The 16,918-nt window shown below is 45.0% G+C and overlaps 1 protein-coding gene across 2 annotated transcripts in view; it reads right to left on the minus strand.

Annotated features, from left to right (window-relative positions):
* Positions 1–16,918, minus strand: part of KMT2C (lysine methyltransferase 2C) — a 1,555,522-nt gene that overhangs the window by 192,823 nt on the left and 1,345,781 nt on the right. For both annotated transcript variants that reach the window (XM_086941472.1, XM_086941471.1), the window contains one exon: positions 2,241–2,374. In XM_086941472.1, coding sequence (XP_086797598.1) covers positions 2,241–2,374 — 134 coding nt within the window. The remainder of the gene's footprint in view (positions 1–2,240; positions 2,375–16,918) is intronic.

Raw genomic sequence — 16,918 nt, forward strand, 5'->3', positions numbered from 1 at the left:
GAAGTTTCATTCGGCGCTCCCGCCGCGACTTCGGCTTCAACTGTTAGCATGCCTCGCAATCAGTGGAGCCGTGATCTTCCCCCAAATATCCCATGCAAATGAGGTGAGGGTCCGTCACCGACATAAGGCGTCCACACGACGAGCATGTCTTAATGTCCGAAGGCATCCGCACACTGTTCCCACAGATACACACAATAGCGAAGGAAAAGGCCGAAACAGGCCCGGAGCATGAACCATATCCACGTTGCATGCGGAAAAGGAAAAAAACTGACGTAGGCGCGCCAGGGTGGGACTTGTGACCTCGCTGACGTCACGTACGCTGACACCTGGGTGGAATCGCGTGATAGTCGTCCCGGCGCGCAGGGATGCTGTTGAAAGAAAAGTTTTCCGGATTCAGTCTCACACCTAGGGGTAATTCTACATTAAGGAATCTGCGGCTAGTAGTCTCTATCAGATGTTGTGATTGCGCTACAGACACTAAAGGCAAACCAGGTGAGGGTCAATCACCGACATCTGGCAGTAACAGGCGCAACATGGTATGCAACCTGCCTATTAGGAGGAAATCTTCACACCAGGAGACAAAGTCTCGAAAAAACATTGGACAAAAGTTAGAAGGTGGTCAGTCAAAAATTGACTGGGGCAGCTCTCTCCGGATCTGCTACAACCTAATGTTAGGGCGCGGGAGTGGCGACTATACAGGCACCAAGCACGTCATTTCTGGTGCGGACGAAACGGACTACACAATGTGGAGCTGAACGACCCCACCTACCGAGGCAAAGGGATACTGCTTGTCAAAGGTTTCTGGATCCAGTCTGATGCCTGGGGGGTATTCTAATGTAAGGAATCTGCTGCTTGAATTCTCAATCAGATGCAATATATAGCATATGTCATCGTTTTGTCCCTATTCTCACTTATTAATCATCATCTGCACACTCTTTATACAGCACATATGTCCCATATACTTTTCCTTTATCTATAGGACTCTGCTTTAGATGAGCTAATCGTTTGGTAGATTCCACCCAGTCATAATATGGTACAACATCTATTCGCTAGTTACAGAGGGCTATTCTGTTCTCATTCACTGCATTGCTGTTTTACATGTTAGCTAGCAGGATAGCAAATCAAAACATACTAACTGTGCCTTCTGTAGTCTGGGAAATTAAGCCAGATTCTCCAGCCTAGGATCTGATCATTTATGTGTGCATACCACTGAAAATAGCATGCTTGATTTCCAAACTGACATTTCCATCATATCCACAGGAAATTGCCATTTCCACAAACAATTTGGACACTTCGCTTTAAGCTCCAGATTACATTGACCAATAGTTTGAGGGGGCTCTATAGCTGCAAGATGAACCCCTGTATTTTATGAGCTGAAAGAGGACATTAAACAAAACCAGCTTCATAGGTTTAAATAAAAGCCACTTAACTCATCATGAATTACAACTCCTACACCCATTTCTCACTTGCGCTTTATCAAATGTGAGTTGCTTGCAGCATCCTGCAATAGCCTGTGTATGTTTGTGATCCATGTATGCCAGAACCACACAGTAATTTAAAGTTTAATAACTTGGTCTATGTGCTTACTCCTTGATTACATCCATGTCTAAGAAGCAGCTGCTTAAATTAGTGAATATGAAGGTTCTATAAATCACCCAATAGAATAGAATATTCTTTGCTAACCAGGTCTCAATCAAGAATTATAGCGGATGAAAAGCTATCTTGCGGATACATAGAGGGAATGTGAACCTTTTAGATTTCTAAATAAATCTTAATTTTATACAAACAAGAGACAGTAAAACATGCTGCCAACTCAGCAAAAATACAGGAAGAATTAAAAGTTTGTAAATCAGATAAATGACTGCACCACACACATAAATGAAAACACAGATGTGAAACTCATTGAGAAATAATTTGGTACACTTAAATAAAAAAAAAAGATTGCAATCTGTTCAACGTCCAGTAACAAAACTATTTGCAACTAATATCAAAATGCTTTAAAGGAATAAGAAAGTTCGCTCAAATACAAGGTGCAGTAATGTATAAGCATCTTCCTAAAAGAATGCATGATTTCAAATAGGGACAGAAATTATGAAAGGAATACCATTGGCACTTAAACAGTCAGGTTTGGTTTTTGAGTGTATACACAGTTACTAGAAAATATTTAAATGTTAAAAGGAAAAAAACAGAGAATTCAGTAATTTCCTTAGGATATAAGAAAAGGTTTCCTTTTTTTTTACCTGTTTGATAAGAGGTAGATCTCTGAGGGATTTCCTTACACCGCCGCCAAGAACTACTACTTTACAGTGACGACACCATTGATGTCTTCTTCCTGGACTATTTACAATGTGCTGGTCCTTCAATTCTGGTATAACTAATAATGTATATTTTATTAACAAAAATACAATAATCATTAGTAAAGGTTACTTGCAAAAGTGACACATTTATTTTTCGTCAACAATATGTAAACTGAATAACACTAATCTCCCAAATTTAGCATGCACATGAATGCTCAGCTGGGGTTTACACTCAGATATTACCATAAAGATTCAGTTCAAACTGTTATCTGTAAATGGCACCTTTGTTACAAATAATGTGCCTTGTGCCTACAGATACATCTCAGATTATCACAAGTACCAGAGTATAGGCTGTATATAAGCGGAGAAGTATACTCCATTTTCCTATAAAGAGGTTGTAAAAAAAAAATAAAAAAACAAAGTACAAGAACTAGTATCCAAATAGGTTTTGTTCTTAGATGGATTTCAGAATTACTATTGCCAACTTTGTTGATCTCCCCGGTTTAACATGCTTGCAATCCAGCCCCCATGAAAATAAAAATAAAATCAATCTCCACATGTCACACAAACAAACTGACTGAAATCATTTTAAAATTCATGTTTTATTGACCTGAAACAAGTTTGACATTAAAAATAATTGGCCTATCTCACAGTTGAAAATGTGTCAGTATATGGTAGGAACCAAGCAAGAATTGAAATTAAAGCAGTCCTAACACAGGGGATGTAAATTTTGCAGGGTGATTCAAAATTTCTACCTCTATGCATTTTGGTAGATTGCTATTTAGTGCATGCTGATATTTGAAGAGTTATGTTTTTGCTGCTGACATTATTACATAGAACTGTAGGGTCATTTAAAAGGGATGTCTGAACACGCACTTTCTGAAGGGCATAGCCCAATGACGTCAGAAAATTGTTTAGCACCAACTAAAACATAAAAAAATAGAATCTGTAATTATATATATTGCCCATAAAACTACAAGCAATTGACAACAATGTATCTTTCTAGTGGTAGTTGGTGCTTTATGGAGTGAAGGATGGAGGCCCATTGGTTTTGAAAGTTGTAACCATCAGAAAATGAGAAGATAGTCTGGAATGCGTTGAGGCCTTCAGCTTCGGTTCTGGCTCTTACATGCACACAGGTGATGAGGGGAAACTCTTTAGCCACTGCCCTCTTCCCATATACACACATTGTGCACTAAAGAGCTGGGGGGAGGACATAATGATCACTTTCACCAGTACTAAAAAGCACTGCATTTCTACACCCTAAGCAGAAGTAGAACTCAATCCAGGCTTCTCCTTGGATCGCAGAAGACAGACAGAAAAGGGAAACCTCTATGCTGTAGTTTAAGACTGACACCACCTTTGAGATGGAATGATGCATTCAAAGTACCAACATGCTATAATGAAAAATAATTTTGATTCTGACGCAGCCGTCTTGCTGTTCTGAGGACTCTGGTTTCCACAATCTTTGCCTGCACGGAGCCTGTCACTGGGAGGAACTGCTTACTTCAGGATTTATTGCCGTGTGCTGCAAGGGGCCGGGACTGCGAGACCTAGGGTTCAACGTGCTTCTCCAACACAGCGCACCTGGTGTCTCTTCCCGCCCCCTGCTCCCTCACTGCTATTTACGGCTCGCGGGAGCCGCTCGCAGCCGTCTTGCTGTTCTGAGGACTCTGGTTTCCACAATCTTTGCCTGCACGGAGCCTGTCACTGGGAGGAACTGCTCACTTCAGAATTTATTGCCGTGTGCTGTAAGGGGCCGGGACTGCGAGACCCAGGGTTCAACGCGCTTCTCCAACACAGCACACCTGGTGTCTCTTCCCACCCCCTGCTACACCTACATAACCACGCCCACCACTGCGATCGCGGGCGCCGGGCTAAGCCCGGGCAAAGGGCGGGCCGTTTGATGCCGTTCGAGAACGGTAGAGACCGGGACTGGACCACCCCCTTGCTTCTAACTTTATTCCAAACTTCCCTTACTTCTCTTCAAATCCTTGAACTATGGCCACGAGAGAGACAAGGAGCAAGAGCACGCTAGCCGCAGGGACGGCAAAAGGTACTCTGGACACTTATTTTGCCAAAGCGGGGTCTCTTCTTATAGATGAAATCACTATTCTCGAAAGACGTATTTCCCAAGAAATAGAATGGGTAAAGAGATCCTCCATGGGTCCCTTAGCACATGCAAAGACCCCAGAAAAGAGATTGGATTGTATAGTGTCAGATAATGGGGATAATGCGCCCAGTGGTACGCTAGACTTGCCTGACCTAACCAACTCTACCTTTTATAACAATGACATTGATACTAGCGCCCCGAAGAGTTACGCTTATTACACCTACCCCAGCCCCCTCCCCCCCCTACCCACCGGTACTGTCACCTCGGCTAACACGGACGACACTACCGATAGAGCTAGCCGCCCAACTCAGGGGGAAAGGGAAGGAGCCATCCCAAAAAGGAAAAGAGGGGCACACAATCCGGGGGTGGGGGGGGGGGGGGGAGGGCGCAAGGCTAAGGTTGCAAAGCACAACCCTACGGTGGAGGGCAATAAACAAGGACCAAGCAACAAGGGAAGCACCTCACCGACTAATAACACGGCATTACCTTCTGCAAATCCACTTTTACTGTCATCAGATCAGTTACCTTCTCGTCCCAGTGTAATCACAGGTGACAATGAAGTTACTCTCGCCAACATCGGCGTTCTTCTGAGGACATTGCTCAACCCTCTTGAAGCACGCCTATCTAAGATCGAAGCCAGATTAGTGACTATAGAAAAAGCAATGGTGCATCTAGCAGACACTTCTAAAAAAGATAACACCGCTGCTAGAGGTGGGGTGGAGCCTAGGAATAAGAAGGCTATACCAGCGCCACCAGCAAAGGAAGCTGGTTTAGCCCCCAAGCCATTACAAATCCAACAGCCCACACCTCACACTGCTACCCCTCAGTTGACTGATTGTGTTGCAACTTCCAGTCTCCCTCAGAGGACAGCTGTAGCCACACAAGGAGCACAGGGCATCACCAAAAAACATAGGCCAGTTAACGTGCCGCCGGAGGCAAGCCCATATACTGTTATTCTAGCTGGTGTTCCAGAGTTAAAGTCATTCTCTAAAGAATCTGTGGCTGCTCTGAAAAACAAGGTGGTTAACTGGCTCTCTAGTAATAGGCCCCTTCCCCAAGGAATATCGAGTGAGGTCCTCATGGTGAGGAGAGTCCCATGGCTAGGCAACACAAGGAAATCAATCAATGGAGATTGTGTCCTAATTAATTTTAAGGATCCCATGACCGTTTCACACATATGTAGATGGTCATATCCTGACCAGGGGACATCCATCCAGCCCTTACCTCTATCATTTTTTTACCCACCATTAATCCACGCGCGAGAAGAGGAGGGATGGGAAACAGTTTATAGGAGGGAGGGAAGCTGGGGTGAGAGAGAGAGAGAGGAGTCTCCCTTCGTCCTGGACCTCAGCACCCTGTTTATTTTCCAACCTTCAACAGGTATAGCACCCTGGACATGGTGAACTGACAGAGCGGGACTAAGAGGGGGGAGGCCGGTGGTCGACACAGGGGCTCCAAGGAAAGAAAAGTCACTCCCCCCTCGCAATGCACTGTCAATTTACGGGGGACGGTTCACTGCGAGGAGCAACATATCACTAGGGAGGCTCATATAACTACTCCTGGGCCCCCATCCAGCCTGAGTGAACCCATAGTCGAACAAGGGGAAAGAGCTCACACCGACACACCATTGACGATTCCACTCAACACGGGCACTCCTCCTCCTAACCCGAATCTCAGACCTCCCCTTCTTAAGATACTATCTTGGAACGTGGCAGGCCTGGGGAACAAACTGAACTGCCCGTGCAGGCCTGTAACGGACGCACAAATTCTGACATCCCTCCCAAATATACATACAACAGAGCGGGCAGGGAGTCAAGACTGGATTACATTCTGGTCCCACTTTCCTTGTGGTCACACATCAGCGACTTCCGGGTGACACCTAGGGAGGATAGCGACCACAACGCACTGGAATTGGATTATGCCCACCCTGGCCTAGACGATAGAGGGGCGGTGGCGGGTACCCCCGTCCAAGGGCTTGCGCTGACGAACAATAGACGGAGAGTAAGGTGGGAGAAGTTAGCTTCAAATCCAGAGAAGGTCTCAGGGCTCTATGCCCGGGTCATCCCCACACTCGAAAAGGTTTGTGCAATAACGGAGCAAACCAGTACCCACGGCACAAATAAACAGCTGTGGATGTTGCACGAGGATCTTATCAAGTCTGTGGCTGAAGTTCTCTTCTCGATAGGGAAGAGTGGTGGTGGTTGTTACATCCGCCCCACTTGGTACAATGCTGCATGCCGTAAGGCAAAATCAGACCTGCTGACTTCAATCAAGGAAGGCAGAGATAGATCTGTGATAAAGGATAGGAGAAGGGTCTGCAAGCGCCTGATTACCCATGCCAAGAGTGAATGAGAACAGGAGAAATGGGAAAACCTCACTATCCCACTAGCTTGTAGTGGGATAGTGGCATATTATTAATACGGGGTCTGAGGAGCTAGCCTCGGCAACTGAACCTAATATCTCAGCCAAGGCTTGGCAAGATCACTTCCAGTCCCTCTATAGGGATGACGATGGGGCCCCTAATAACTCTTTACCGACCACCAATGTTCAACCCGAAGGGGACCCTTTCACAGAAACGGAGGTACGAGCAGCCATTGCAGGGTTGACATTAGGCAAGGCGCCTGGTTTGGATGGTCTACCGGGCGACTTATTCAAGCAGGTGCCTGATGTATGGGCACCCTACTTGATGACGATATTCAACGCAGTTCTGAGGGGTATGGAGGTGCCCGGTACTTGGCTGGGCGCAGAGATTGTTCCCATATATAAGAAGGGATCACCTCTGCTCCCAGCCAACTACAGGCCCATCAGCCTCATCGATGTACCTCAAAAAATATTTGGTAGGCTGATACTTGATCGCCTCCAAAATTGGATTGAGGAATTCACCATCTTAAGCCCCTATCAGGCTGGGTTTAGAAGGGGGGTCTCAACCACGGAACAGATCTTCTGTCTGAACCTATTGTTCTGGAAGACTGTAGCAATCGAGGGCGGCAGCTTGTACACGGTATTTGTGGACTTGCGAGCAGCCTTCGACTTCGTGCCAAGAGACAGATTATGGACCGTTTTGGCGGAGCTAGGGATCCCGGCCGACATTCTGTCAATTCTGATAAGACTACATCAGGGGAACTTCGCCTGGGTCAGGTGTGGCAGAAGCCGGGCACTTTCGGGAAGATTCCTCGTTGACAGAGGGGTAAGACACGGTTGTGTGCTTGCACCAACCCTGTTCTGCCTCTTTTGTCAACGGGGTAATCGACCACCTGAATAGGTTGGGTGACATTGACGCTCCCAAGCTCAACGGCAGCAGGGTGCCTGCCATTATGTTTGCGGACGACACCCTGTTGCTGTCCAAGTCCCCCATGGGTATACAACGGGTCCTGGACGGGTTTTCGACTTTGTGTGGAGCGTGGGCTAGAGATCAATGCCCTGAAAACCAAATATATGATCTTCAACCCTCCCTCCTCAACTCGCCCCAATCCTACCATAGGCCCACTGAGATTAGAGAGGGTCCTCACTTTCGAATACCTGGGGGTAACTATCAACCAGAATATGACATAGGACTCGCATCGGACCAAGGTCAATATGAAACTGGTTCAGTTAACGGGTGGCATTTGCAGGATGGCAAGTAGGTCGACCTACAAGCCTTTTGGTCCCCTCCTCCAAATCTACAAAATGCAGGCAAGAGGGGCAGTTACCTATGGTGGAGAATTATGGGGTCATACAATTGTGCAGAACTTGCAGGTTAGCGACAATAACTTCATTAGGCAGCTGGCAGCCCTACCACCAAGCACCCCCCTTCTCCCGCTGAGATTAGACTTGGGTCTTAGACCTATTACAGAAGAGTTGGGACTAAAACCAATAACCTTTTGGCGCAGAATCTGGAGCACGCCTGAACTAATGAACTATAGGGCTGAGCTCGAAGAGATCCTACGCTTACCTAATGCAACACAAATCCCATGGCTGAGATATATTAAACAAACATGCGAGACCCTAGGAAGACCAGAACTATGGCTAGATCCGGGAAACGCATGCTGCAAGATCCCACGCAAACTTCTTTCGATAAATTTTTACAAGCAAAAGTTACTTACGTCAACAGAGAGTACACACGAGAGGGGTCTTTAACAAATTTGTTTATTAAGTCTAAAGACTCATACCATCTAGAGCTTGTCCTAGGTGACATTAGCCCTGTTCTGACTAGGAAACTATTTATGCAGTGGCGATATGGAACCCTCCTTCTCAGGGAATTTACTAATCGTTGGGCTCAGTCCCAGCCTTCAGCACAGTGCCCGGTATGTTCACACCATCAGGAGAACGACCTGCATATTATATTTTTCTGTAAAGCTTACCAAAGAGCTAGGAAGTACTGGCTTGTCCCACTGAGGAAATATAAATTTTATGGTTAAGAAATGTTCCCTAACGTGTACCCCACCGTCTCCATGTACGAGCTTAAAGTGCATGTAATTTCCCTCCTGTGCCAGCTATGAAGACGCAAATACATTTGCGTCCAACGTTAACATGTCCTCTTTCAGATCCGCCATGAATGGATCAATAATTCAGTTCCTAAGTATGCCGTGCCACCGTCTTTACATGGTGCACTTTCACGTATTTCTGGCTCTGTGCGAGCTAGGCCCTGTTTTCTGTCATCGAGCCTCTTCTCAAAGTCATCTCTGCCTCCTGAAACTGCAGCGTGGGATGCCCCCCCCGTGAACTCTGTCCTACTCCCTGCGAGGCGAGCGGAGCCTGGCTCGGCCTGCTTGCCTGCCAAAGACAGTATTTTACCTTCACATTATCAGTATAGCCAAGCTCAGCTTCCCGAAAACACATTCCAGTCCAGCAGAATAGATAAACAACCCCTCAGCTGCAGAGCAAAGGGCCCGGCCTTTCTGTCTCCAGACAAGTAATTCACTGCTCCCGTTACCATGGTAGGCCCATGGCCCCCTCGCTTTACACTCAGACACGTAGGCACATATGCACGTATTCATAGTCAAGTATAGGATAGCCTCTGCCCAAGAGACCTTTCCTTCTAGATAATATGGTTCCCAAACATCAGATATCAGATATGATATAGGAACGAGTTGATCTGACATGCCAGACTTCTGTCTCTTTCCTCTAGTGTAAATGTCAAGTCCCCTGCACCCTCCAGCTTCACGTCAATCACACGTCATGCAGCTGCGCGCGCATCCAGACCTCAGATTTCTGCTGACATTGCAAGATTCTGCTATGTACCCACCCACTTGTGACACTTTCATGTGACGTTTCTAGCACACACCTCTGTGTTCACGCCTAGTTCACGCCTTCTGATTACGTATTGCTAACACGTGTGTGCTCTTATCTTGTTTCTCTCGGCTGTTACGCCTTCTGTATTGGTTTCCATTATGTGCTTTAAGTATAAAAGTTATGTATTGTCAATAAAGTACGCTCTATCCCTTCCTGAACCCCAGTGGTGTCAGGAACCCTATATCCGTTTCGAGAACCATTCCTTTTTAAGGAATAAAACCCCTAAGAACTCTAACACCACGGACTCTGCGTCTTTCTTTCCGATTGAGTTATTTTATTTTAAGTACTTACCTGCATAGAAATTAGGACGGTAATTAAATATTTACCACACCACTCCTCAAAAACCTTGGTTTTAGGCACTACCTCCCAGCTTACAGAATACTAAAGACGGAACTATCACCCCCAATTGTGTTTGCAGTGGCAAAGTTTTTAACAGCGATGTGGCATACCCGTAACCGCTGCATTAAGTCAGATACAGATTTGTGATAAATGAATTGTACCAAAGACTCCCAAATGCAATGTACTGTAATTGATTTTAAACAGGCTAATTGTATTGCTTTTAAATTATGCTATTACTGATACTTATTTAACTTTATTTTAAATCACTTGTATTTCTTTTATGATCTAAACAGATTGAAATAAAGATTGAAATGAATGATGCGAATAGGGCCTTCTATTTGCCATCACATCTCACTGAAATAAAGCTGACCAAGACAGGAGTGTCCAACAAAATAACTACAGGTCACATGAAGTCACTTTTTCAAACAGCTTGTACCCAAGGCGGGAGAGCCTACTGTCCTAAGAATAACAAGTGGCATGAGATCACTGTCAGAGGTAAAAAGAAGTACCATGACCTGCTCTATGAGAAGTCTGTGGCCACCAAATAGGTTTCCCAAGTGTCTACATTTACACTAGATACTGTAAATTATCTTGAGATTATACTTTTGAAATAGCATGTAATAAGGTATATCGCTTATTACTTTAATGGGACATAGATGTAGAAGCCCTTACAACCCTCATCATGTCTAGGTTGTCTGTCTGAAAGGTAAGATCAAGGTGAGAAAGCACTAGATCGTTGAAGGGTCCTACTTAACTTGGGCAGGGTATCTTCAATGAGTAATAAGAGGAAAATAAGAGCATATGAAGGAGAGATAAGAAAGAGGTTATGTCTAATCTACTGGGGAAATTAGTTACAATGCATAATGCTATTTGGAAGTCTTGCATGTGTTGAGTAGTGCCTTATCTGTCAAAACGGGATATGTATGTAGCAATGAATAAAAGCATTCGGTAAGAGCAGAAAATATTCAGGATTTTGCGTCAGATATGGAATATCAGGAGGATGATGGGCCTCTCCCTTATTACATGCTACCTCTGATGTTTTGGTAGGAAGTGTATCCATTATTAAAAGTCTTAGTTCTCCATAGCTCTCACTTCGCTGAAAAAATTTAACTTTGGCCTTTTCACTGGCTTTCCTTGGCTAGTTAAGATATTTAAAATGATAAGTCGTCCAGTGGAAGTTGATTTCTTTGAACAAAATTAAAACAAATATAGCTCGAGGAGAATTTATCATAACTTATATTAAAAATATTAATTACATCCTTCCACTCTAAAAAAATAATTTATGTTTTACTTAGGCCTCTTTGAAATGTGCATTACACTGGCATAATTTCATGTCACATTAGTTTATGCGTTTGCGCCACGTCACGTAATAACATGCCTTTTGAAGCAAACAGTGCATGGCAACAACGTCAATGATTTGAAGGCGAGAGGCTGCTGTTTTCATCATGTGCGGTTTTTTAGCACAAAATCTGTTGAACATGAGGATGCCATTTGAACTAAAATATAGTGCCAAAGGCCAGTTTCACATTTTGCATATAGGTTCTGAAATTTCGCTTATTTAAACCAAAGCAAAATAGGGAAATGTTGCACAACCTTAGTTTTAGCTACTTTAAGGCAAGAGTGTGGCAATCTGTGGGGCATGACCAAGATAATTTCGGGAGGAGTTTACTGCCTCTTTTTCAGTACCCAGAAAGGGAAGGGGCAAGAAAAGTAGTCCATTTTCCAGCTCTCACATCTTAAAACACATTCATTGATCTTTTAACACACTAAACAACACAAATGCAGGTTAAATGAGAGTACAGGATTATTCCTTTTATCTGCTTAGACAGTAAACACCAGTTCATAGTATACATTGACGATTCTTAAAGTACCCAAACATAATGCAATCAAATGGAGTAAATAGCAAGCCAGAAACAGTTTTGTTTGAAAACTAATACAATTATAACAAATTGGAGAAATCTGAATTTCAGCAAAATAACTTGTACCATACAACGCTTTCAAAATAAGCTAGTATTTAAAAAAAAAAAGAAAGTTTTCATACATGTTCACAAGACAAGTCAACAGGTAGATATCGAGAGGCAGCGAATGGAGCATAGTGCTTGTATGCAAAAAAGGTAATAGAGCGCTCTCTACTCCCTATTGAATACTGGTCATGCGGAGCACCCCAGGCAAATATGTTAGGCTACTCCTTAAGAGGCTTTAGGATGGGCTGCTAAGTTCAGAGTCTTATCATTGAACAAACATTGCTTAAGTGGAGTTATGGCCAAAATGCAGGGTGCAGTGGCGTTGATGACTAGATAAAGCCTGGCAATTAAGGGTCACTCCGCTCTACTATGCAGTTGTAGACTACCCAATAGTATTTGAAAGGGTAAACAAAAGTACATTCTGAAAAACATCTTGTAATGGTGCACAGAATGGACTAATGGTGGAATTTAGCGAGTTTACAATATAACATTTAGGGACAAGTTAGTCTGCAGAATAATACATTTGCTAAGGAAAGGAATAGGGCCTTTGTAAGCAAAGGATTTGCTCTGATACACATGTTGTTTACACTATATATCTGTGTAGTTATAACAGAGTTGCCTATGGCTAACCAATTCCTTCGTAAGAATGATGCAGACCCCACCAATGAATCATATATGCTGATGACTTCCTGATACGCCTAAAATACTCAGTCGCTTACAACAAGTATTAGAAGCCAGTTTGATGCATACAGAGAACAATCCATGAGTTCTTATCTTTGCTAAAACAAAAGTCATGTCGTTCGGAAGGGTTAATTAATATGATAACTGCTATCTAAAACTAAAACTTGGCTGTTCGGGCTAGCCTAATAATTGGGTTTTATGCAACAACTTAAAGCATGATTAGCTCCATGAAACCTTTGGTGACCGTGCGCTCTACAAGTAACTGATAACATTAACATCTAAAGAGTACTAACCGACTGAATGTCAGGGTCTACAAGTATCTTGGCGACAGTCAATTACAAGCCAAGTTGGTGCCCAGATTTTGTGATAAAAAAAGAGAGCTATTAATGATCTATCAAGGTTTTATAAACAATATTGACGTTTCACTCCTGACCGCTCCTGACTGGGTATATAATGAAGCAAATGTTATAAAGCTGCAGCTTCGCCCATGCATAGCAAGCTCTTAAAGACAATATGGGAGTCATTATGTTAAAACTTTTTTACCCCTTTAATTCTGCTCCAGTGGAGGCTATTAGAACAGAGGTACATTTACATTCTGCCTAGCATCTAAGTAGGTTTTCCATTAAAATTCTCTAGGGCTACTAAAAAGTTATTTTGGGCTTGGCTTATGCTGAATCAATAACAAAGGGGTCTGAAAACTGTGTCCTGTTCTGCAAGGACTGACTTCAGCTGTAACATTTTTTACGAACCCAATATAAGCATCCGGGTAGTCAACAGCGCAATGAAAACTCAAACTGATTTTGCAAAACTGGCAGAAAACCAAGTATTGCACTGAAGCAATTTTTTTTTTTTTTTAAGTTTCAAAAACCTTTATTGTATATATAAAGCACGGTACATCAATGCCATGATTTCGGGCAACTGTGTATCATATCATTTTACAGAGTATGAGCATCTTCTCTTGCAAAGCGTCTTATATGAAGCAGTAACAACTTACGAAACAAAGGAAGCATTTACCCCCCTCTCCCACCCATCCAACATTACCCACAATAAATCAATATGGGAAGCATATCCGAAGTAAGCAGCATTCTCACAGTCTAAAACAAAGTTTATGAGATGTGAATGACATTAACTACCGTTAGAGGCCAACCTGGCTCAAAATACAAGAGAGCATGAACCGTCCCGTGCCTAATCCAGCCTGTGGGTGCTCAGCACACCTCAAATGACCCTGAAAGAGCCCCCCAGAGACATTTGCACATAGAGTGGCCTGTCAAAGAATGAGAAGCATGTGTACAACCACAGGTGTAGTATTAAACAGTAGACCGTGATGTATTGGCATCAAAAGCAGCTATCCCCTCCTGCCCGTCCGCACGTTGCCGAAGAAGGTAGGACATGGAATGGAATGGAGCCCAAATGTCTTTTGGCCGTGATCTCGGAGGCAGTAGTTCTGCGTAATCATGTAGGTGTTCCTGCCACGTGGACATAGTCCGAATACAGCACTTAAACTTGGGGGCTCGTCCCCGTCGGCATGCCACCAATCGTTTGGCCAGTAAGAGACTAATTGCTAAGAACTTTCTATGCATAGTTACTACGGGCTGTGTCAGTCCCAGCAGCGCCTTCAGTGGGCAGGGGGTCACTGTAACGCCCAGCATATCAGAAAGTCCCGCAAAAACCATTGACCAGTATGCAGCAACCTGAGGGCAGGACCATGCTAGTTGAATGAAGTCAGCCCCAGCTGCACCGCAGCATAGGCAGCAATCAGTCTCACGCAGGTGAAATTTGTGTAGATGAGCAGGGGTGTGGTATACCCGGTGTAGGAATTTGTAGTGTAGAAGCCATAACCTATTGTTACCTGTAACTGCGTTTGTTTGTGTGCAGCTAATCTTCCATTGCTCATCTGTCAGTCGCGCTGCAAGGTATTTATCCCATTCCAGCCTGGCCCGTAATGGGGTGGAACGCAGTGCTTCCTGTACATATTTGTAAAGCATAGATATAACATGGCGTGGGGCATCTGTTTGTAGTGTGGCGTGTAGTGGCGCAAAGGTTTCAGGCTCATTAGGGAATGAGGGGGTGATAGCTCGGACATTCTGCCGTAGCCGAGCAAATAAAAAGGTATCCATAATGGAGGGTGATCTCTCCCCAAAAAATTGTTCTGGTCCGGAAAGTTCCCTGCACATAGAGATCACCCCACAGGCAATGTCCCAGCTCCGTAAGCAGTTTGCGACAAATCGCTTCACAAGTGACTTGTAGTCGGGGATCATTTTTCAATGGCAGTTTGGGCGAGTAAAAAAACAGACTGTCCTAGGCATGCGCCATACAACACCACGCTGCCACCGTACAACCTACAGTGGAAGGGTCGCGGTCCCTCGGCCTCACCAGAGTATGTATATATCCAGTCTTGACCGTAGGAGCCATGTGACCATCCTCCACAGCCAAGTGCGCCATGTATGGCGGCAGATGGAACCAATAAACAGCGAAGTGTGCTTGGGCGCAGTCATAGTATCTTTTGAAGTTGGGAACTTCGATCCCACCCTGGTGGAAAGGCGTTGAGGCTAAGACGTGCTGACCCCCCCCCCCCCCCCCCCCCCCCCCTCCCCAGATCAGTCTCGTCAATTGGGACTTCAGGGAGCGAAGGAAGAATCTCCCTGGTTTGTTTGGAATATTGACAAAGAGATACAGTAGTTTCAGCAGTATTACCATCTTGGTAAGGGCGATCCGTCCGGCCATCGAAAGTGGGAGACGTATCCATTTGGTGACACTATCTGTTAATTTAGAAATTGCAGTGCCATAGTTAGCACGCATCATGGTCTCCTTTTGTCTGGTGATTCGAATGCCTAGATACTTCAGTTCATCCTGTTCCCACACGAGAGGGTAGTCTAGTTGGTGCGGGTGTGTATTGTCAGTCAACCGGAATATTGCTGATTTGGCCCAGTTGATTTGCATGCCAGCAATGCCACCAAATTTTGAGATTTCGCGCAGCACTGGATTTAAATTATCTTGGGGCTTCTTAATGTACAGAGTCATTCTTCTGTCATCCGCGTAGAGCGAGACAAGCAATTGCTGGGCAGGGTAGATGAGGGCGCTGTGATTGTGCTTTTGACGGAGCTTCGCGGCTAAGGGCTGAATAGCGATCGCAAAAAGGATAGGGGATAAAGGGCATCCTTGACGTGTGCCTCTATGAACAGTGAAAGGGGTTGATCTGGCTCCATTGAGCAGCACAGTGGCTGTTGGCTGATGATATAGTAGCCGCACCCAGTCCATGAAACTGAAAGGCATGTTGCAGTGTGCCCAACAGGTAGTCCCACTCTAGCGAATCAAAAGCCTTGGTGGCATCCAAGAATACCGCCACGGCCTCGCACTTTGGGTCAATGTCCTGGAGTACCGCATGGAGGGTGCGGAGATTGTGTGAGGTCGCCCGGTTCGCGACAAAGCCAGCTTGATCCGGCAGGACTAAGCGCTCCATAAGGAAGTTGAGGCGTGTTGCCAATACTTTGGCCAAGATCTTGGTGTTGCAGTTTAAAAGCGACAGGGGGCGGTAGGAGTCACATTGAGTGGGGGGCTTGCCAGGTTTGAGCAGAGAAGTTATGAGCGCTTCACGCATAGTGCGGGGGAGACTACCCTCGCCGAGTGCTGCATAAAATACTTGTTTTAAAATGGGGGCTAAAATGGGAGCAAAAAGTTTATAAAAATCGATAGGTAGGCCATCAGACCCAGGGTCCTTGCCAGACCGCATCCTCATGATAGCCTCAGTTATCTCCTCAAGTTCCAATTCTAGATGAAGAAATTTCTGCTGGGTGTCGCCTAGCCAGGCCAAGGCAACGTCGTCAAAGTAGGCCGGGAGGTCAAGAGGTTCCACCCTGTGCGAGGAGTAGAGTGTACGATAGTGTTCCTGGAATGTGCGGAGCTGGTCAGGGAGGTTCCTATGTGCGTTGCCATGAACGTCGTGTATTTCAGTGACATAGTTGGGAAATCTAGGGGGTTTAATTGAGTTCACCAACGCCCTCCCAGGCCTGTCTCCCTCCCCATAAATGCGGGCCATGTGTGGTCGTCCCAGAAATTTACATTCCCTATCTGCCACCGTTGTGTATTCAGTGAGCTTATCGCGCATGCGGGCCTGAGCTGCACAGTCGCCAGGGCGCTGAGCAATGGAACGCTCGCTCAGCTCAGTTCCTAAATTATGTAGGTCTGTACGCAAGGATTTCAGGATACCACCACCTTTGGCTATGCACCATCCTCTAACTGTGACCTTAAAGGCC

The sequence above is a fragment of the Lissotriton vulgaris genome, chromosome 10 (assembly GCF_964263255.1).
Source record: "Lissotriton vulgaris chromosome 10, aLisVul1.2, whole genome shotgun sequence".
NCBI classification, from domain to species: domain Eukaryota; kingdom Metazoa; phylum Chordata; class Amphibia; order Caudata; family Salamandridae; genus Lissotriton; species Lissotriton vulgaris.